Below are 22,186 nucleotides of genomic sequence, written 5' to 3' on the forward strand. Positions count from 1 at the left end.
ACAGGGCCTGTGAGTAGGTGTTTGATATGTATGGTGAACATCAGGCTATTCTGAGCCCACAGGTGGTGATTGTTATCTCGTATTTGAAGAAGTTGCAGGAGAAAGCACCATAGATGTAATCTCTGTTCTGCAGCTCTGCATTTAATCCCCTATGCTGCTCCTCCATACTGCTTTTTCCCATTTCACAGCTTCTGTTGTTTCCCAATACTTAGCCTCTCTTTTGAAAGATTTTTCTCAATGGCAAAGAAAATAAGTCCACAGCAAAATTCCAAGTGATCTAGACTCAAACATGAATCCATTCTGTTATGGAGAGTTGGTGCTCAGAGCCCTGTAGACTCGAAATGGAACAATTCACCACTGCCAACTTGCCCTAGCCAACTTTTCATGGTCAACTCTCCACAGCCAATTCACCATGGGACAACATGTTGCGGGACTATTCAACAGTTTAGTTTAATTATTTAAAATAATTTCAAAAATATTTTAATTTTTGTCATTTACATTTCAATTTGTCCCTCTTTTGGCATTCTTTCTTTCCTGATTCTATTCCATTATTTCTTTGATATTAGTGTAACTCTTGTCCCATGGTGAGTTGTCCTGTGGCCATGGCAAATTGGCCATAGCAAGTTGGCTATGGTGAGTTGGCCATGGCCAGCTGGCCATGGTGAGTCATCGTAAACCCCCACAGTGTTAACTCTCTACTCATCCTAGCTCCTTCCCAGGACATCCCTTCCCAGAAGTGGAGGGTGGGCAGCTTGCTGCAAGGACCAGATAGTCTCATTTGGAAGGATGAGAGCTTCTCCAAATTTGAAGTTATCCAAATGTTTTCAGACTACAATTCCTAGACATCTCAGTTTGGCTTAACTGGAAGTTTGCACTGTAAAACGAATGACCAGGGTTAAAGTCTCATGTTTTATCGATAATTCTGTTAAATGTGTGCCTAATTTTCTTTCTTTCCTTTTCTTTCCCTTTCTCACCTTCAACGTTTCCTTCTTCTTTGACTTACCTGCCGGTGTCCGGCAGCCCAGATCATTGTTAATAAACAATGGTGTGGGATGGAGCCCTGTGATGAAGGGGAGCAATGCACTTTATTAATCAATCGTTCTGGCTGGAGTTGTACTAGGCAACTGGGACGAATAAAAACAGTCACGGTAAGTAAACTGCCCTGACTTCTTTCATCCCACCCACTAAATAGCCAAAGAAGGGCAGAAAATTGTGTATTGCAGGTAGACAGAAATATGTTGTGTCTGCCTTATAGAGTGAAGACACAAATTTGTTTAGGGATTGTCTTAGGCTATGGCTCCCAGAAATGTGCTAAAAAAAATTGGGGTGACTAATAGATGACAGAAAAAAGTAAGAGGTTATCCAGGTCCATGACAAGTGTAAGGTCCTGTTTGTAGTAATACTAGCAGTGGACAAATACCAGAAGCATACATTCCCTGACGTGCATTGACACAGACGTCTAAATCACATCTAAGGCACTAGGCTGGAAACCAAGAGATAGTCTGTTCTAGTCCCACCTTAGGCTTGAAAGCTGCCTGGGTGACTTTGGACCAGTCACTCTCTCTCAATGCACCTTACAGGATTGCTATTGTGAGGAAAAGAAGGGGAGGAAGGGGTATGTTTGACATCTTGAGTTACTTATCAAATGAAAAGGAGGGATGAAAACATCTAATAAATAAATAAATTGATGCAAGAATCTGCATGTGTACTACCGGGAAATGGATCTGTATTATGTGCAGATCTCAGAAATCCCTAATGCAAATCTCAGAAAGTCTGGCAGGAAGACAAAGATAGCTCTTTAGACTTCTTTTATGAATGAGGGAGAGAGGGGAGATCAAGGTTTCCCAGGTCCTCCCTGGCCTACAAATGAATGAGACTCTTCTCTGGGAGGGGCACCTATCTCGACTTGGAGTTATTCATCAGCATAGTTTGAGGTACATTGTGAATAAGCAGAGGTTCCATTTTCCCAGTTGTTTGCTTGAGGGAACTCCAGAAATAGATTATTGTGTAAATAGTTGCCCAATTGGCTGCTGTTGATCACAAAATGCTGCCCTCGGAGGCCCCCAGTTTCTTAATTCTCCATGCAGATATTTTTATTTGGGTCACTATTGCTCCTATTCCTGGTTAGAGAAGGTAGAAATAAAGGTTTGTTGCTAGCTTTGATTGATTTTCAAAAAGCTAAACAAAGTAAGAAATAGCGAATCGTAGTACTATTGCCAAGAAAACAACTTGAACATGCCCAAATAGATACCAAGGGGGAGGGGTTTTTTTGGCTTGAAGGAGTTTTTTTTCCTCTATAAATAGTCCTCAGTTAACAACTGTAACGGGGATCAGAATTGCTGTCACTAAGCAACATGGTTGTAAACTGTGATGCCACATGACCGAGCCACTTAGCAGTGGAAATTCCTGAAGTCCTAGTTGCCATCATTAAGTAAATCACTGAGGGTCATTAAGTGAGGATGTCACATGGTCGCCATTTGTAGCCCCCTTTCAGCTTCCCAATTGATTTTGATTGTTGGAAGCTGGCAAAGAAGGTCACTACATGAGCATGAGACGTTGCAACAACGTAATTGTGAGTCAGATGCCAAGCACCCGGATCCTAATCGCATGGCCACAGGAATACTGCAACAGCTGAAACTCCAAAGACTTCTCGTAAGTGTCATTTGTTCAGCATCTTGACAAATCTGAATGGTTGCTGAATTGAATGAATGGTCATTAAGCAAGGAACACCTGTATTTTAGAATGCCCTATGGTAGATATCGGTATGCCCTTGTATTGAACAGTGGAAGCTCGGATTCCACAGTCCAAAAGCAAAATATAAGCAACTGATTCTGTTTGGCCACACCTCCCTCCCTCCCTCTCTCTCTCTTTCTCTCTCCCTCCCTCCCTCCCTCCCTCCCTTCGTCCCTCCCTCCTTCTCTCTCTCTCTCTCTTTTCCATGCCGTAAAGAATGCAAATGGAGATAGACTTGAATGGAAATGTGACTGAATATTATCAGCCTGCATTCAGTATGCAGAACATTTGGGGAGGGGAAGAGGCATGCCACAAAGCAAAGCAAGCCTAAGGCGACACGAAATTTCAGAAGCATTTTCTCCAGTTTATCTGGGCATGCAGGGAAGCATTGGTCTACCCCTGCTGCCTGAGGGGAATTAGCCTTGCTAATAGAGTTTGCACATGAACCATGCAGGACTTTGCCAGCTATTAATCTCACTCCCAGACAGGGACCTATGTTTTGTGGAGTTCGCTGCAAGCACTTCAGGGACAGCACTCTCCTAAAAGGGGCTGGTGCTCAGACAGGTAGAACAGGATTTGGATGAATCTTAAGCAGAGCTCTCTGGTGCAGAGGGAATGAGAAAGCTCACCCATGCTGGCACTGGGCCTGTCTTTGCAACATGAGAGGAAAACAGTGCAATTCAATGGCCTGGATTATTGCCTTGGGTCTCTGCTAAGCAGCACTGAGAATGCTGCAGCTCAGCCCAATGTTGGCATAAATAAGGATGCCTCATTACTGACTCCAGTCACCTTCAGTGCAAGTAGTGATAGCTTTATCTGGAGCAAATGCCAGCACTTTTTTGAAGTCCTAAGGAAAATGTCTTCCTCACAGTCTGGCACTGTTGTATCGATGTTTGCAAATGTTTTGAAGCACTTCCCTCTTTGCTGTGCTGTTACTCCTTCCTGCCAAGATCTTCTCAAGGCATTTTACCATCCCAATCACCTCAGGACATTTGTCTGGCCTGAAATAGAGTGACTCATCTAAGGACACTGACCATCAGATAAATAGCTAAATGGTTGCTTGAGTTGTTGGGGAAAGGGAGAGAAGGGACACAGATGGGGGCAAACAGAGCGTAGGAACAGGAGGGAGGGAGAGAAGAAGGAACTGAAAGAGAAAAGAAGGAAGAAAGCCATAGGTAGAGAGAAGGGAGGGGAATGAATGGATAGTCCAATAAGAAAAAAAATCACAATTAGACTGTTCCATAGAATTGAATCACTTGTCTGTGGGAAGCTCACTGAAGCAGGGCTGCAGCAACCTCCCACCCCCATACCGTGGTTCCCTAACAACTGAGTTTGTGGGTATGTCTTTTATCTCCATGCATTTTTAGCTTCAGCCACCCTGTCTGATCTTAGATGGTGGGGAGGCTTTCCATTCCTAAAATGAAAGTTGTCTATCTGCCTCAAATTCACAGCTTTTAAAAATGTGCTGATTCTATCTGGGAAACTACTTAGGTCTTAAGAGGTGCATCTTGTTTCTTCCTCATCAGGTGTAAACATCTGGTCAACCTTTTGTAGGATTAGAAGTGAAGCAGGGTCAAGTTTGATTAACATGTGGATGGGGTACCCCCAAGAAATACAAAGGCCATGCAATAGCCTGGAAATATGAAGAGCACTCCAAGAAGGCGGCCAGGGATTGCCTTATCTGTCACTGCCAAGGAAATTACATGGAAGATATGTCCATGAAATCACCCAGTGTTGAGCTTGGCTTGAAGGCAACTTAACTTTGTATCCTATTTAAGTAGCTAGAAGCACTGTTAAAATTTAGAGCTGAATGGGAAGTATAATATGATAAGTCTACAGAAAATCAAATCCTTAGAAATCTGGGGAATTGGGATAGTGGCAGTATTACAATTTTAATACAAACTAAGATTATTATCACTATTTATATCCCTGCCTACCCTCCAAGGAGATGAAGTTTATATAAGTAGCTTCTACCTCCTTCGATGAAATATTAAACTGAATGACAGTGAATAGCCCCAAATCACCTAGTGATCTTAATGTCTGAATGAGGTCCTGGATCTCTGGAGTCCTAGTCCTATACTTTCACTACTCTCTTTGGCTCAATGTGTACTGATAACCACATTGTCGCACAATTTTATTTATAGTTATTGCGTGTTGTGTTGTGTGCTATGATGTGATGTGGCGTGATGTGAGGCGATTTTGCTATGTTACGTTATGTTATGTTAATTATGTTGCTTTTATGTTATGGTATACCGTAAGTGTGATGAAGAAGAAAAGTTGAGCTTGTTTTCTTTTCAAATAAACACTTGAAACACATTGGACTACAAGTTCTATCACCTCTAGCTAGCAGGGTCAGAAACCTGGAGAAGATGGGATTTGCAGTTCAGTCCTTTTTGGAGAATACCAGGTTGGCAAAGACTGTTTCAAAATAAGCCTAAACTGGAATTAGCCATTACAAACAGGAGTGAACCGAGGAAGAAGAAAAGGAGGGAGGAACTACAAAGCAAAGCATCTCCCCATCTAATTGCTCAGACCAGAACAGCTGGTAGATTACAGAGGGAGTGAGACTTGCTGCAGTTTATTCAAACAAGTGAATAGCTTGTGGGGAGCTGGAGTTCCAGAAGGGCACTACGTTGTCTTCTGAAAGATATACTAAGTGGTATAACTGGAGGAGAATGACTGGTATTTCCTAGAACAGGGGTCTTCAAACTTGACCCTTTTATGACTTGTGGACTTCAATTCCCAGAATTCTGGGAGTTGAAGTCCACAAGTCATAAAAGGGCCAAGTTTGAAGACCCCTGTCCTAGAAGAAAAAAGTTCTGATGCCCATCACTAAGCCCCACAGGCCTGCACTGCTCAGTCATGCATTGCATTGGGCATTTGGGCTGCCAAGATTAGTTGCCAAAGAGCTCCTGTGCCTGTAATAGGTGTACTGAAATACGTTCCACCAGGTGCAAATTTTCTCAAATGTTGTCATATTATGTATTCCTGTGCAACTTGTAGAAAATATTCTGGGGATCTTATTTGCCATTGAACATGGAAGCCCCTACTGAAATGGATTTTCCTCCTCCCTATTATATTGTTGCATACAGTGGCAATGGGTGGAAAATGGAAAAATGCACAACTGAATGGTATTGCTAAATGCTTTAGTGTGTGAGAAACATTTGGGGACTTGCAGTGTGTATTTTTTACTAAATGTGTGCAATTAAAATAATAACACATTACTAAATTGAAATTGAAATAACAACACATTAACCAGCCTAGAACTAAGGAGGAATTTCCTGACAGTTAGAATAATTAATCAGTGGAATGGCTCACTTGCAGAAATTGTGGGTGTTCCAACATTGGAGATTTTTAAGAAGAGAGTGGACAACCATTTGTCTGAAATGGTATGGGGTTTCCTGCTTGAATGGGGGTTGGATTAGAAGACCTCCAAAGTCCCTTCCAACTTATACATTATTCCCCAGAGTAATTTCTGTTTTTATTCCCCTCCTCCTCGTGTGTTTCCTTGTGTTGCTACTTAGATGGCAGGTTCCTTGAATTTGGGACCTGACCAATCTTTGTGATCATATTATTATTGCTGTTATAATGATTTGAAAAATGTAATTTGGATACATATACCTGGTTTTTAGTAGTTGGCTGTAGTTCAGTCCATCATCTCTAGTCACTTCTTTTTGACTTAGTTCTTCAAAAAAACTGCCTCAAAAAATGGTTTAGGAAGAGTGAATCTCTATCCAACACCTGTCATGAAGCCTTAATAAAAGCTTCTCTGCAGTCTCTCCAACCTCTAGTAAATCTTTCCAGATGACCTTATCTAACGACCTGCCTGGCCTCCCAATCCTTCTTGGAGTCTCTCCTGTAGTTGAATAGTTTTGTGCTTTGTTTTACTTGTTTTATGACCAACTTAAATTGGCTTTTCCAGATTTTTTTCTTTAATTGGATAAGGTTTGTTTTTAAGGGAAATCTTATCATCCTTCAGAGTTGACTTGATTGTGCTCACCAGTTATGTTGGCGATGTCTTGGGCTTGTTAATCCCTGTCACTTTTTCTATTAGCCACCTTTCCCTTATGTGGAAATAGTTTGGTATTATCACACTGTTTTAAACAGCTTTTTGTTGAAACTACACTCTCTGCTTCAACTTAATTTTAATCCTCTTATTTTTAAGCTATTTGTCAAATTCAGTTACCTGGCCTCAGGCACTTCCATGGGTAACTCTTCTAAGACATAGTTTTTATTCTGTCTAGGAATGTCACAATTTAAATGAATACCTACTCCTTTTGAGTCAGATTAATATCACATTTTTATCTTTTACCCAACTTCATTTTCTTTTGTTTGGTTTTATCATTTCATGCCCCCTTTGATTTTTAATCAGGGAAATTACAGTAATAGTATACAAGTATACTTTTTAAGCTGAACATTTCTATCACTTAAGATTATATAGAACCACTTAGGAAACCTTGTGAAGCCTTTGACGCCCATATGTGGTACCAATAAAGGAGAATATTTGTAGCTCAGGGTTGAAATAGCAATAGCACTTAAGACTTATATACCACTTCACAATGCTTTACAGCCCTCTCTAAATTGTTTACAGAGTCAATGTTTTGCTCCCCAAAATCTGGGTCCTCATTTTATCAACCTCAGAAGAATGGAAGGCTGAGTTAGCCTTGAGCCAATGAGATTCAAACTGCTGGCACCGGCAGTCAGCAGAATTAGCCTGCAGTACTGCATTCTAACCACTGCGCCACATGGCTCTTGAGGGTCCTTGCTGCTTTCTGAGCTTGGTTGTTTTCTTGCAGTTATTTCATTACCCAAATTAGGTAACATTATTAGTACTGATGTAATGAAACAGATAGGCTTAGGATACAGGAGGATCTGGACAGACTTGAACACTGGGCGCTATCTAACAAAATGAAATTCAATGGTGAAAAAAGCAAGGTTCTACATTTAGGCAAGAAAATCCAAATGTACAGGTATAATATAGGGGGTACCTTGCTCAATAGTAGTAACTGTGAGAGGGATCTTGGAGTCCTAGTGGACAATCATTTAAATATGAGCCAGCAGTGTGCTGCAGCTGTAAACAAGCCAACACAGTGCTAGGCTGCATTAACAGAGGGATAGAATCAAGATCACGTGAAGTATTAATACCACTTTACAATGCCTTGGTAAGGCCACACTTGGAATACTGCATCCAGTTTTGGTCATTACGATGTAAAAAAGACGTTGAGACTCTAGAAAAAGAGTACAGAGAAGAGCAACAAAGATGATTAGGGGACTGGAGGCTAAAGCATATAAGGAAAGGCTGCTCGACTTATGACCACAATTGAGTCTCAAAGTGAGTCATTTGTTAAGTGAATTTTGCCCCGTTTTACAAACTTTCTTGCAATGAATGTTAAGTGGATCACTGCAGTTGATAAGTTAGTAACATGGTTACTAACTTATCAACTGGCTTCTCCATTGATTTTGCTTGTCAAAAGGCTTCAAAAGCTTATCACATGACCCTGGGACACAGCAACGGTCATAAGTATGAACCAGTTGCCAAACATCTGAATGTTGATCACATGATCATGGGGATGCTACAAAGGCCGTAAGTATGAAAAACAGTCACTAGTCACTTTTTCCAATGCTGTTGTAACTTTGCACAGTCACTAAAAGAACTGTTGTAAGTTGAGGACTACCTGTATTATGCATGTGTTGTTTTGTCATTATGACAATACCGTGAGGTTGACTGGGAAGTCAGTCAATAAATAAATCCAGGAAGAAAGCAGTATTATTGCCAAGATTATTGTACAGTTGTATCCATTATGTCATTGAGAATTGAGTTCAACTCAGGAGAGATCCTTCATAAAAATATATATTTTCCAGATCTAGAGCTCTGTAACAATGTTACACTACAATTTTAGTCCCTTTAAAATTTTATTCTGTCTGCATTGCATATACCCATTGTCAAGTTCTGTTTGTCTGCAATTCAAGGCTTGAAATATCCCCAGTATTAGTCTTCAGAAAAATCACACCTTAAATGAGGTTCTGCTGAATTCTTACATAAGTCAAATATGTAGCATGTAGCTGCCCATCTGTTTACTTGTTTATAATGCTGCAAGAATTTAGGGGCTCAGTCCTAATAGCATATGGAGTGGGAGCTGCAGTCTGTCCATCCACCCATTTGCTTTGTTGTTCCTCCCTGGAGCTGGTTTTAAAAAATAAACCATTCTTTCTCTATTGGCATCAATTGAAGCTGGGTTTGTAATATTTATTTTAATCATCCATAAGAGGGTTTGCAGCTGTCAAATAGAAAAGCAGAAATGCCTTTCTATTTGTGCAAGTCTAAAACAGAATTGAGCCCCCCACACACACACACTTCATACTAACATAAACAAATGGAAGGGGAGCTGCACATGATGGATTTACTGTGTCATACTGTTTTGCCCTCTGCTCTTTCTCTCCAAAATCAGTTTGAAAACCACTCTGCTACTTTCTTGTCTCACTGTAGTTCAAGTGGCACTTGTCCCATTTGTGCTGGCTCAGCTTATTCCAAGGTTCCCTAGTGCCTAACAAATCTAAGCCTTTCTCCCCAACCCCACTGTCACATCCATGCACTGAGACTTCTCTGTATGCAATTTTCTGTTTCTGGAAGATAAATCCACTTTGGGCATTGGAGGTGGGGGTGGGGAATGGGTTGATGGGAAAGAAGAAAGATTCATCCATATTTATCAAACTCCATCACAGATTTGGCAAATCTGCCTGATCACCCCAGCTATATTTTGCATTATTAAATATTCATACAAGCTAGTTGACAGTGTGGAGTTTGTACGTTGTTTTGCTCCTGAATCATTTATGTACAATCAGGGGAGGCAGGGGCAGCATTTTTCCTTAACATCTCTTCTCTCCCACCCAGTATCACGGTAACCATGCAGTCTTTGGACTCCATCATTGTTATTAACTGAATTTGTATAGCAGAATATTTAATAGGGAATGGATTTGAAAAGTTTTCAAAATGGAACTGTTGAAAGGCTGCAGAACTTTTCAGGAAAGGAGAATTAATCAGCTTTGTGTTGTATTCTGCAAAATTTGGGCTGAGGGAATCCCTCCCTCCCTCCCTCCCTTCCTTCCTTCCTTCCTTCCTTCCTTCCTTCCTTCCTTCCTTCCTTCCTTCCTTCCTTCCTTCCTTCCTTCCTTCCTTCCTTCCTCATACATGTATTCCTCAACTTATGACTACAACTGAACCCAAACTTTCTGTGGCTCATTTGTTAAGTGAGTTTTGCCCCATTTTCTTGCCATAGTTGTTAAGTAAATCACTGCAGTTGTTAAGTTAGTAACAAAGTTGTTAAATGAATCTGGCTTCTCCATTGACTTTGCTTGACAGAGGGGTGGCGAAAGGGGACCACATGACCACAGGATATTGCAACCATCATAAATATGAGTCAGTTGCCAAGTGTCTCCATTTTGATCACATGACCATGGGGTTGCTGCAATGGTCATAAGTATGAAAAATAGTTATAATCATTTTTTTAGTGCTGTAGTAACTTTGAATGGTCACTAAATGAACTGTTGTAAGTCAAGGACCACCTGTATTTATTTTAAGAACTACCTGCTATAGGGATAGAACTATTATCATTCGCATTGTAGAGCTGCCAGCTCATATGTTATCGGGTCCCAAAGAGAATGTAAACAGAAAAATTTTAAAGGATTATATTTCAAACTTGTATAAGCCATCACTTGACTGTGGAGTAGCTGTTGGAGAGCCTTAGGCAGAGAACTGCAAGCTAATTAGATAAAGATGGCTAAATGTATGCCCATTCTGCACCATTTCTTTCTGAGTGTAAAGGGCAAACTCCAATTCTTTCATAAACAACTAAAATTTTCTCAGATTTAGGGGATAGGAATCTGAATTCCTCTCCTTTTGTCCATTTTTGAAGTAGGGTTGACAGAGTGGCTACCAAGCTTCACCATCTATTGTGGGGCACCGTACCTGTATAAATTATAAACATTACATGGTTCCGGAAGGTATTGCCGCTTCTCTTGTGCATCTATACTGTATCTCATGGCCAGTTAATGCCTTTTCCTCCCAAGGAGAACCTATATTGTCAGTCTTAAACATTTTTTTTTCTTTTGCCCATCCAGGTGGATAGGGGCAGAACCAGGCTCCATTGGACTCACTGAAATGGGTGATTGGGACCTTGGGGAGCTGGGGGCTCAATGCAAAGTAGGCACATTAAACCTAGAAGAAACTTAATGCACCAAGCGTCCAGCTTCAGAATTGTATAAATTGGTGTTTCTCAAACTTGGCAATTTGAAAATGTCTGGACTTCGAGTTGTCAAGTTAAGAAACATTGATATAAACAGCTTTCCTAAGCTGTCAGATCAGAGACATGGATGTTATGTAGGACAAGCGCTCAGGTATGAATTTTCCCCCCTTAGAAAGTGAGGAAATTTTTAGTTATATATTCAAATTAATACACCTTATTTTCATTGTTATTTCTAACAGAGAGAGGGTCAGAATAAGAGCATCTCTAGATGATAGGAATAGTGACCATATACATATAACTAATATGTCCTGTTTTTTTTCCACTGTTTATTATCACATAGAATGCATTTTAAATGCACTAAGTAATCATACAGTGAAAAAGAACTTCATATCATTCCATTCACCCCATTTGAGATTTACTGGCACAGGAGATTTTGCTTGTTGTAAATCTTCCTATTAGTCTTTCACTTTCACGTTAGGAAGCCTCACAATTCCCTTAAGAAAGTTTGAGATTCAATAAAACATAAAGATGGATCAGATAAGTCTTTGACCATGGATGAAATTGGACAAGGAAGAAAAATCCAATAATTTTTTAAAAGTAGGGTAGGATCAAGCAACGTTTATCTGCCTAGGTTCAGTGTAATGCTGTGTTACTGAGATTCATAAGCAAAAGATTTTTGATGTTTCTGAGGAACCTATTAGACTTTGCAAGGAACCAGAGGAGTAAGAATCAGCAAGGAAAGCAACAGGAAGTCAGAAGTACATTTCTGTTGTAACACGTTTAATGCCAATATCATTTTGGTACAATACATTGCTGCATATCTTGCTGGTCCTGGAATAACAGAACCTTGGTCTACCAAATAAACCTTTGAGCTAAAGTTGGATACTGCTCTGGGTTGAAAGACTGATCGTCTACAAAACCATTTGTGTGATGTGCTTATTTAGCAGAAAATATCCACCAAAATCAGGATATCTTTTTTTCAACTTAAAGTGCTGAAAACATTTTCAGGTTTGAAATCATTCTCAAGATAAATCAGTTTGGGTATCATTTCCTCAATCCCAATTATATAACTATCCATCCTCTGTTTGGTTTCTTCCCCCAGGTTTCTTGACATCAATAGAACACTGTAAGAGCACCTTCTCCACTTCCTATGTGCTGATGGGCAAAGTTCAGAGGTCTCCTCATCATGAAAAATGGGACAATCCACTTTTCAGTATGGGTTTATCCCCATAAATCAGGGCCCATCTCATCTGTATTTCCTCTTGTGCCGGCACATTGGATGCAGAGGCTACTGAAACAAGCATCTTTGTGTTGTATGTACGAAATTAACTTTTCTTCCCTCTCCCCAAAGCAAATATATCTATTTATAGTGTTGTGTATTTTTGACTTGAAATGCACTTTTCGGTAGACTTTATTTCCTCCCTTGTCAACAGATTTGTGTTTTGGTACCCAGGAATAACAGGCCTTTCAGATCTGGGGGAATGATGGCCTCTTTGAGACATATGGGTGTAGCAGACTGAGATACTTGCTAAATGTCTGGGATGCTATATGAAAAAAAACCCCATCCTCTTAAACCTCTTACTTTCCATTGTTTCTTCTCTTCTGATCCCAAGAAGTTGAGATGGTGCTAAATGATGTACAATTGGGTCATCACTGCTGTGGATATAGAGGGAAGTATTCATTAAAAGGAGTGGCTATCTTCAGTATAAGGCACTCTTCACAAAGAAGTAAAATGAAATAACCAGGTTAAAAAAAAAACCTGGACAAAAATGTGTTCAATTACAATCTTCCCCATTTGTGTTTTAGCATCTTCATTAAGTCCCCTTTCTCATGGTATCTGCCCAATCACCTGTTGAGAATAATTCTTACTCATCAGTAGCTGGGGCAAATTCAAAACAAGCATAATTTATTTAATTATACTTCATTATGTATTACCATTGATTTATTTTGGCCTAAAGTAGTATTCTGAGAGTTGAGCTTATACTGTACATCCAACTTTCTTACTGTTTTGTCCCAAGATCAAATTGATAGTCTGTCAGATGGATTGCCTTGGGCAATTCTGACCCACTTATTTTTTGCAAATCATAGACTGTAAAAAGGCACCTAAAGTACATTTCTTCTTGATTATGGTACTTAATGGAACACTGATCCCTTAAAGACATATTATTTAGGGATCAAAATCAAAATTGTACCCAAGTAACAATTTCTCCCACTATAAATTTAGTATCATTATGAACAAGAACTACAGATTAATGGATGTCATAATCTACCATAATCATCATGGATATTGGTAAAGCCCACTTGTGATTGACAGTTCAAAGAAAAATACACAGATTCAAATAGAACTTTTTCCTTCAGGCTTGGTTCCATTCTCAAATATTGGGTCCTAAAAATAATTAAAAGACTCCAGAGACTACTAGTTCCTAGTGATCAATGACTTGAAAATTAATTCTATAAAAACAACTCAGCATTGCTTGTGCACGCCCATCTGTAAATATGAAAGGTCTTGGATTCATTCTCATGCCAATCTTATTTTTCATTACAATGTAAATTGAATCTTTTGTTTCAAGAGCTTTTTCCTCTGTAATAAATTTCCACAATTTGTGATGTCAAAAAATGTAAGGAAATAAAATTCTAACTTTATTAGTCAAAGTGGTCTCTAACCTTCCTGTTTTCATAGTTGCAAAGCTTCTTTTGCAAAGATGCTGTGTGGCAATAACTACTGAGAGATCTTTTCAGTAGGAGGTTTAAGGAGGTGCGAACATACCACAGATTTTCAAAAACTATCAAAGCAAAATATGTAATTCCTGGAGGAGGAATCCCATATGTATGGAAATATGCAAAGATTTGTTCTGAGACACAAACATAAAAATAAAATAGAACACAAAAAAGAGCCCAGGCTTATACAGTATTTCAAGGAATTGCCCAAAAAGTTTTGGATATAATACACTAACAACAAAAGACAATTGCTGTGCTTCTGAGTTTAGGATAATTCATTGGAATTATCCTATTTGTGATGACTATGCAGGGATATGGATGCTCCAATGTGGTATTTCTGGATTCCTGGTCACCAGTATGAGGAATGGATTCAAATCTGTTCTGCTTCTAGACAGGCAGCCTTCCCCAGGATGGGTCTGTGTTGAGATGAATCCAGTCTGAGTGTGCAATGTTTGGGAATGTCTCAAAGGTGCTTTTTCTCAAAAAGTAACTGGACTGTTCTTTTCATTTCTCATCCAAGAAACTTCATCAATTGTTATGGGGGGGCGGAGAGAATGGAAGGATAGATACTGACAGTGGAGACCGGATGTTGGGGGGATGGAAGGATAGATTCTGATCAGATGGTGGTGCGGGGAAATGGAAGGATTGCATTTCTTCGCAGTCATCTGGCTGTTAGCACTCTCTTGCCCTCAGAGTCACCTGAATCAGAGTGCAAATGGCTGTGGAATCTTCCTTGAACTGCTGCAAGATGTGTGTTGTAGACTGGATATAGGTGGTGTCTTATCCCACACCCCTCTGTTGAGAGAGGGCTGCTCAATATTGACATAAATGACTTCTTTTTAACCCTCTTTCAAACCAATGATCCTCTCTATCTGAAATGTGTTTGGGAATAATGAAAGTGGCCCAATACTTGGATGGTATCAAATTGGTAAAAATTATTCTAATTCCTATCTTAATAGTAAAATGGAAAAATTACCTCCCACCTCCAACAACATACTAAAATAAAAAAGAAAAGATTCCTGATCTCAGATAAGATGAACAAGGCCAGTCAAGTTACCTTATTAAAAATACACAGTTGTTTTATTTCAAGTGCTTCCAACCTATTGCCTCCATATGGATCTCACTGCAATTGACATCAAGTCAATGAAGATTATGTCTTTTAATGTATTTCTAGACTAGCCTAAACGTGTCCTATGTAAGTGGATGCACAGGCAAAGCAAGATAATGACAAGTTTGGGAACTTTTATTGCTCCATTGTAAACATTTTCACAAGGCATGTGTTTAGACAGAGAGTCATTAAGGCCTGGGAAGTGCAGAGAGTTTTTAGCTCCCTTAACGAGTAGTTCTCAAGTTGCTAGCAGAAACTATATAGAGGCAAAAACATGAAAGTAGTTCAAAGCAGTCCAAATATCTAGAATGAGTCAGCTCTACAAACTGGCCTAAGAGTCAGACTGAAAGTCTGAGCTAGCAGGACAATGGAGCAAAGAGGACTTGAAACAGGCTGCCACAAGAACATGGGTCCAAAGCAGGAAGATGTTGTAAGACCACATTTGTAATACTGCATCCAATTTTGGTTGCCACCATGTAAAAAAGATGTTGAGACTCTAGAAAGAGTATGGCAAGCTATTTAGAGGACTGGAGGCTAAAACATGTAAAGAACAGTTGCAGGAATTGGGTATCTCTAGTTTAATGAAAAGAAGGACTAGGGGTGACATGATAGCAGTCTTCCAATATCTAAGGGGTTGCCCCAAAGAAGAGGGAGTCAAGCTATTCTCCAAAGGTAGGACAAGAAGCAATGGATAGAAACTAATCAAGGAGTGAAGCAACCTAGAACTAAGGAGAAATTTCCTGACAGAACAATTAATCAATAGAACAACTTACCTCCAGAAGATGATAAGATAAGATAAGATAAGATAAGATAACCTTTATTGTCATTTTTATACTGTGGGCACAATGGCACACATCAAAAATGAAATTTAGTTGCCCGTTCTCAAAGTGAAACATACATGACACACACCTAAACATACTATGAACAACATATGTATAGACCCACATCCCTACATATACGTAGCAAATAAATATTAAATATTATCCATCTTGAATATATAACGGAAGGAGGAAGCTTGAGAGTTCGCAAGGTTAATGCTGTATGGAATGAAACTATGACTGAATCTCGACGTTCTGCTATGGATACCACGAAGCCTCCTCCCAGAAGGTAACAAGGAAAACAGGTCATGAAGAGAATGTGTAGTGTCCCAGATAATCTTACGGACCCTGCTCAAGCAGCACTTCTGTGCTATGTCCTGGATGGGAGGGAGGGAACTGCCAATGATCTTTTCGGCCATTCTCACCACTCTCTGCACTGCCTTCCTGTCTGAAGCACTGATGTCTCCAAACTAGACTGTGATGCTGTATGACAGGATGCTCTTGATTGTCCCCCTGTAGAAAGTGGTCAGGACAGGGGAAGGAAGATGTGCTTTTCTCATGCAGCGCAGAAAATGCAGGCGCTGCTGTGCCCGCTTTACCAGTTTCTCACTGTTGAGCGACCAAGTCAGCCTACTCATTAGCTGCACACCCAGGAATTTGATGCTGGTAACCATCTCCACAGGTGAATCATTTATGCACAGAGAAGTGTGGCTGTGCCTGCCTTTTCTGAAATCAATAATGATCTCTTTGGTTTTTCCGGTATTTAAAACTAGGCTGTTTTCCTTACACCAATTTACCAACCCTTCGACCTCCTTGCAGTAAGCTTCCACCTTGTCATCCTGAATAAGGCCCACTACTGTTGTGTCATCTGCAAACTTCACAATAGTTGTGGGTGCTCCAACACTGGAGGTTTTTAAGAAGAAATTGGACAACCATTTATCTGAAATGGTATAGGATTTCCTGTGTGAGCAGGGGTTTGGACTAGAAGACCTCCAAGGTCCTTTCCAACTCTTTTATTTTGTTTTTATTGTGTTATTCAGTTGCTTAGAATGGATGGGCAGGGGGCTAGAAGCTGCTTGTGCGTAGCCCCAGTTATGGGCAAAGCTTCACTCAGAGCATTTTCTTCTCAAGGAGAAAAGCTGACTGCTTTTGCTCTGCCCTCCATGGCTGGTTGGTTGGTTCCTGGGTAAGGCACCCTGCCAGAATCTGACCCCTCTGAGTCATCCCCCACCTCATGGCTTCCTGAGCTGCCTCAGGTGTCTGTGTGCCTGCCAGCTCCTCAGGCTCACAGTCCGCCTGGCCTGTCTCTCAGCCTCTGACTCAGAAGAGACCATCATAAAAGGGCAACACCATCCAAAGCAGCTGCCGTAAAAGGCATAAAACATTGATAAACCCAAACACTGCAGAGTTAAAACGCTTCTCCAAAATGCTAAAAATCTCATTTGCAAAGAAAGCCCAGACAGACCATTTCAGATGCATTCAGGGGAAAGCTTGAGAGAGGAGCTGAACATTTTGTGCTTTCTTAAAAAGTTGGCAGTTACAGTTTGAGAATGGACTCACAGTGGAGAAAATGTTCTCTTTTCTTTAACAAATCTAATAGTATTCAAGTGAGCACAAGAGAAAAGGGCTTCCATTCCTAAAGGGAGCTGCTTTTTGAGTCCTCATTACTGGTCTTTGGGAAAATATTAAGAACAGAGCTAGTTCAAGGATATTTTTGTAATTTAAGCATGGTGCCTTTGTTTTATCCATTCTCTGTTTTTCAATAGTTTGCATAAGTTTCCATCATGCAATTTATTATACAGTTATTATTTAGTTATTGTTTCTAACTGTACTGCGGATACTTTAATGTTGTCATTTATTCATTTTTAATACTTCCCAACTACCAGTAGCCCCAGGTGTTTATAGTTACTATATCAGCCAGTGACAACTGTTGATTGGAGCAGGATATAAGTTAAATATATGGATAGCATCTAACCAGAGCATACAAAATCTAGGCAATTTATCATTTGGCCAGCATTCATTCCTATGTGCAACAGGTGAAATACTGACAAGTTGTAATATTTATCCAGACTGAGATCATACTAATATTTAAAAATAGAAGAGTCAGTGTCAGATAACTCTTTGCCTTTATGCTCTATGATGTGAAGAAAGGCATTGAACCCAGGCAATAGAACAGTGTTGTTGTTTTTTTACCTTAGTCGCTTTAAGATACATGAACTTCAGGTCCCAGAGTATGCTGGCTAAGGAATTCTGGGAGCTGAAGCCACACATTTTAACATGAGTAAAGTTAAGAGGATGTGCTGAAGGAGTTTAGTGCTCACCCTGTTGAGGTATGCCAAATGTCAAAGGCATCCCACCATTTGTACAGGTAAGCCTTCACCTCTGCACAAATTGTAAATATCACAAACAACTTGTTTTCTATGAGAAAAACACATGTAAATGAAATAATATTTTTAATAGGATTCAGCACATGTACATTTAAATCATGACAAAGGTATTACTCTCTCCTGTGGTACTTCTAACTTCTAACATCATCATGACTACCAGCAACATAATATCATGATAAAGCCACCCCAAGTGCAGTTGAGCAAAGATGAAACCTCAAGCTACTTTTATGGAACGTCTGGGAATAAATAAGATTATTTATAGAGCTATCCAACAATCTGTTCACTACTGATCATAAAATAAGACAGGACTATGTTTTTTTCTAATGGCCAGGACTTATAGTGGTGCCGTCTCAACATCATGTGCTAAATTCAAATTACAGTAAATTACAGTTTATGGAGAATAATGTCTTGCAAGAATACTAGCAAGCATCAACATTTCAGAGTGGAAAAGTAGTTAAGTAACAAGGATAGAAGCAACCTGCTTTTGTTAACATTAAAACCAAAAATTCCAACACAATATTTTAACCTGGACAAACATCGAAAGAGATGTACAGTAAATACATATGCAATTAGACAACAATAGTTAAATACCTGCTTCTCCCATCTTCTCCAAATCAAAATGCAAAAGTCATCTTTCCAAGGCATTAATTCACTCTCTGCTCAATTATCAATGAGTGGATTTCCATATTCGACTGTCTCTCTCATTTTCAAATTACCATGGAGTTCTTGGTGCTCTCTGAGCTTTATTCTTTGTTTGCAGATGTTTTATTACCCAACCAAGTAATATCATTAGTGTGAGTGAATGGGGTTTGTTCCCTATTTATATACAGTAGCTTTCCCTGCCAGTGGTGATAGGTATGTAGTTTACTCCTTGGCAATTCCACAGTTAGGATATTGTTTTCTGCTTGTTTGTCTGATGTTAAGCCTTGCTTATCTGGTTGATGACTGCTGGAGAGAATGGTTCTCATCTTTTGTTTCCTTTTTAGTATCTCCTTTGAATGGTATGTATGATTTATCTATATTGGTCTATTGATGGCTGATTTGTCTGAATGCCAAGCTTCCAGGGATTCCCTAGCATTTTTCGGATTTGGTTTAGTTTAGGATGTTCACAGACTGCAGAACCCTTTAAAGATGTCCTGCGTGAGACCCTCTTAAAGAATACATTGAAATAGTAGAAAGGCTGATTGGAGTTTGGATCTGTGAGATTCTAGACAGCAGCGTTTTACACAAAACATAGTATGACTGAATATGCTTCGTCTGAAGAAAGACAGTAAGCTGTCTGTGTGCTCAAGTGAGACCTGAGTCAATATATAAAGCCAATGGATTTAAACTTTCCATGTTTATCTCCGGACAATGTTTGCTTTTTAATTTTAATTGTGGAAAGTCAACATTTTATATCCTAATACCTGCAATTTGGAACAGAGTTCCAAAAAACTACTATGTGAATGGAGAAGCTTGCTACTCATATCTGCCAATCATAAAGTCCACCATCCAGTCTTCATGTAAGGCTTTATAAGGATGTAGTAGCAATGTTATTTTTCCTGAGAAAACATTTGGCTTTTTATAGGACTATACTATTTTATTCCTAAGTGTACATCATATGGATACATGAAAGGTGAAATAATTGCTTGTAAGAAATCATCATTTTATTTACTAGCTGCAATGAAAACTCCCAAGGTGTTATTTTCAGAATGATGAAAGACATACAAGTAAAAATGCTGCAAAAATGAATTTGACATGCACAAAATCTTACATCTTGGTTCTGAGTTCATAGTTTATGAGATCTTTCTAAGATGAAGTTAGACTTTAAAAAACAAATGTTCTTTTAAGTAAATAAGACATGTGTGGAGGTTTCTAACTTATTGTCAACATGGACTGGAGATCTATAACTAACATGTATTTTGTCATGTTTGTCAAACAACAGTGCTACCCTTTTCTACAGAGGTAAAGAGGTAAATTCATTAGCAAGGGGAATGCTACATAAGCACCTGGGAAATTTAACTGCAAAAACTATGGTTACTACAGTCCCTTATTGCTCAAATGGTTCCTCCTAGCCCTCTCCTCTTAAGAATGTAAACTGAGGAAAGGAGGGAATAGGATGACCTGCAAAACTTTCTAGTTGTAAAGTACATGAAATAATAAGGAATTACTTAATGAGTTTTAATTGATAAAGAAATCCTGGAAATATAGGCTATTGTGTGACAAAATTAATAGCTGCATAACTATCATTACCAGTTTTGGCTGCAAAGCTCTGGGTCACCCTTAGATGGCAGGGAAAAAATGGACTTTTCTGTGTCTCGTTACTGCCATCTAGTCATCAGCCAGAGTTTGCAATTCCAGTATAACATTATTAACATTAGGACCTACAGTAGCAGGCATTCTCTTTCTCGGTGAAATCAAAATGGTGAAATCAAATCTTTATTAAGGTGACAAATTAGCATATTAAAATGGAGAGACATTTGCCAGGTTGTCACAGTCAACTCTTAACATTCAGCAAAGACTCGTCCTTAATGCAATATACCTAGAGGAAGAATTTTTTTAGATAGAGCTGGGGAGAGTTGAACTGCTCTCCTTATGTGCTGTGATGGTCTCAATAAAAATATTCATGCAGCACATACCTACTATTATGGTACTATCTAATTGCCACTCAAATATATGCAACTCCTCCCTAGTCAGTGTAACCTGAAGGTTTAAATAGCTGTGATGTTAGGTTTGTTGCTCCAAAGTCAGTCTTTAGAATTTTATGTTCTCTCCCTAGTAGCACTTGAGTGTCTTTGGTAGTGCCAAGAGTTTGAAAATAGGATCCTTGGAATGACCACTTCAAGTTGAGGAATCCTCTTCCTGTGAACAAGCCTGGTTCCTGAAAATCTTGCACTTGGGTTTCTATCTTCACTTTTATACTTTGGCTTTTAGCTTTATTTTCTACTTGCCTTCCTCTTTTATGTTCTTACTGTGGTTCTGACGATTATTTTCATACATCACATTTTCTCTCCTTTGCCTGAAAGTGGATTGCTATTTTGTGATCCTCCCAAGCTTTCTCTGATTGCACCAATGAGATTCATATTGCTACAATTTGGCACTATTTGTTGTCAAAATGTGGCAGCAGTTTTCCAGTGAAATTAGATGGTGAACCACTGTTCAATAGCTGGAAAGCTAATTTAACCTAACTTTGTTTTCTTTTGTTTGGAAATTGGTGGAGTGTGGGTGTGTTCAACTCTTTTGCCCAGAATTAAACTGTTCTGCTCACAATTCATCATTAGCTGGTCTCTGATCATGCTGCAGGTGGTCCTGCCCCTAGTGGCTTTCACCAGAAAATACAGGAGAGACGACTTCTCAGGATCCTGAAGTGATCCGTGTACTATGAGAGACATGGTAATCAATGCAAAATGGAATAGAAATATAAAACATTCTTCCCCAGATGCTTTCCATTCTGGCTTGATAAGATGGGATCAGTAATATAATATGTGAGGTGGACATAAATTGAAGAAGGAAGAACTAGATAGTGTTTTTTTTGTTGTTCTGTTCTGCAGATTTTTTCTTAATTTTTAATGTTCTTGATTTTTTCCTCCAAAAGGAAATCTCAGACAGTAACTTATGGTCTTCCAGTGAGTCCTGGAATCTATTCTTCACCGACTTCAGCCATCCAGTATATTAATAACTAAGCAATTGAGAGCTGAGTGAGGTATAGTTAGTAATCATAGTAATCATGGAGTTGGATTTGGACTGGTGAAAAGCAGGTTCAAGTCCAGCCTTGGCCTGGAAGCTCACTGGGTGACTCTGGGTTATTCACTTTCTCACAGCTCAAGGTTGTCTTTGTGCATAATGAGAGCTGAATGCAACAAAATTTCATTTTAATGTATGCTGATTAGTGTACATTTAAAGTGACAATAAAGATTCTATTCTATTCTATTCTATTCTATTCTATTCTATTCTATTCTATTCCATTCCATTCCATTCTATTCTATTCTATTAACAAGGTTGCTGTTGCGGAGAAAATTTGGAGCAGGGAGTTCTTTGTTTGCCACCTTAAGCTCCTGGAGGAAAGACTGGATGTAAATGTATTAAATAGTTAATAAACAATTAATATGATATTGGAGTCCAATAGCAACTCTAAAGTTTTCTTATTCCTGCACTAAAGGATAGCCTGATCTCTCTCCATTTCCAGCAGACACAGAGAGA

The 22,186-nt window shown here is 39.3% G+C and overlaps 1 protein-coding gene across 3 annotated transcripts in view; it reads left to right on the forward strand.

Moving 5' to 3' along the window:
• The window catches only part of LOC120298992 (chemokine-like protein TAFA-5), a 30,226-nt gene extending 16,604 nt beyond the window's left edge, over window positions 1-13,622 (forward strand). For 2 of the 3 annotated variants that reach the window (XM_039323320.1, XM_039323318.1), the window contains 2 exons: window positions 1,021-1,148; window positions 12,079-13,622. In XM_039323320.1, the coding sequence (XP_039179254.1) occupies window positions 1,021-1,148; window positions 12,079-12,087 (137 nt within the window). In that variant the 3' untranslated portion in view covers window positions 12,088-13,622. The remainder of the gene's footprint in view (window positions 1-1,020; window positions 1,149-12,078) is intronic. The other variant, XM_039323319.1, reaches the window with a different exon arrangement.
• Window positions 13,623-22,186: the final 8,564 nt, after the last annotated feature.

Source organism: Crotalus tigris, unplaced genomic scaffold, assembly GCF_016545835.1.
Source record: "Crotalus tigris isolate CLP2741 ecotype Arizona unplaced genomic scaffold, ASM1654583v1 scf7180000024167.7108832, whole genome shotgun sequence".
Taxonomy (NCBI): domain Eukaryota; kingdom Metazoa; phylum Chordata; class Lepidosauria; order Squamata; family Viperidae; genus Crotalus; species Crotalus tigris.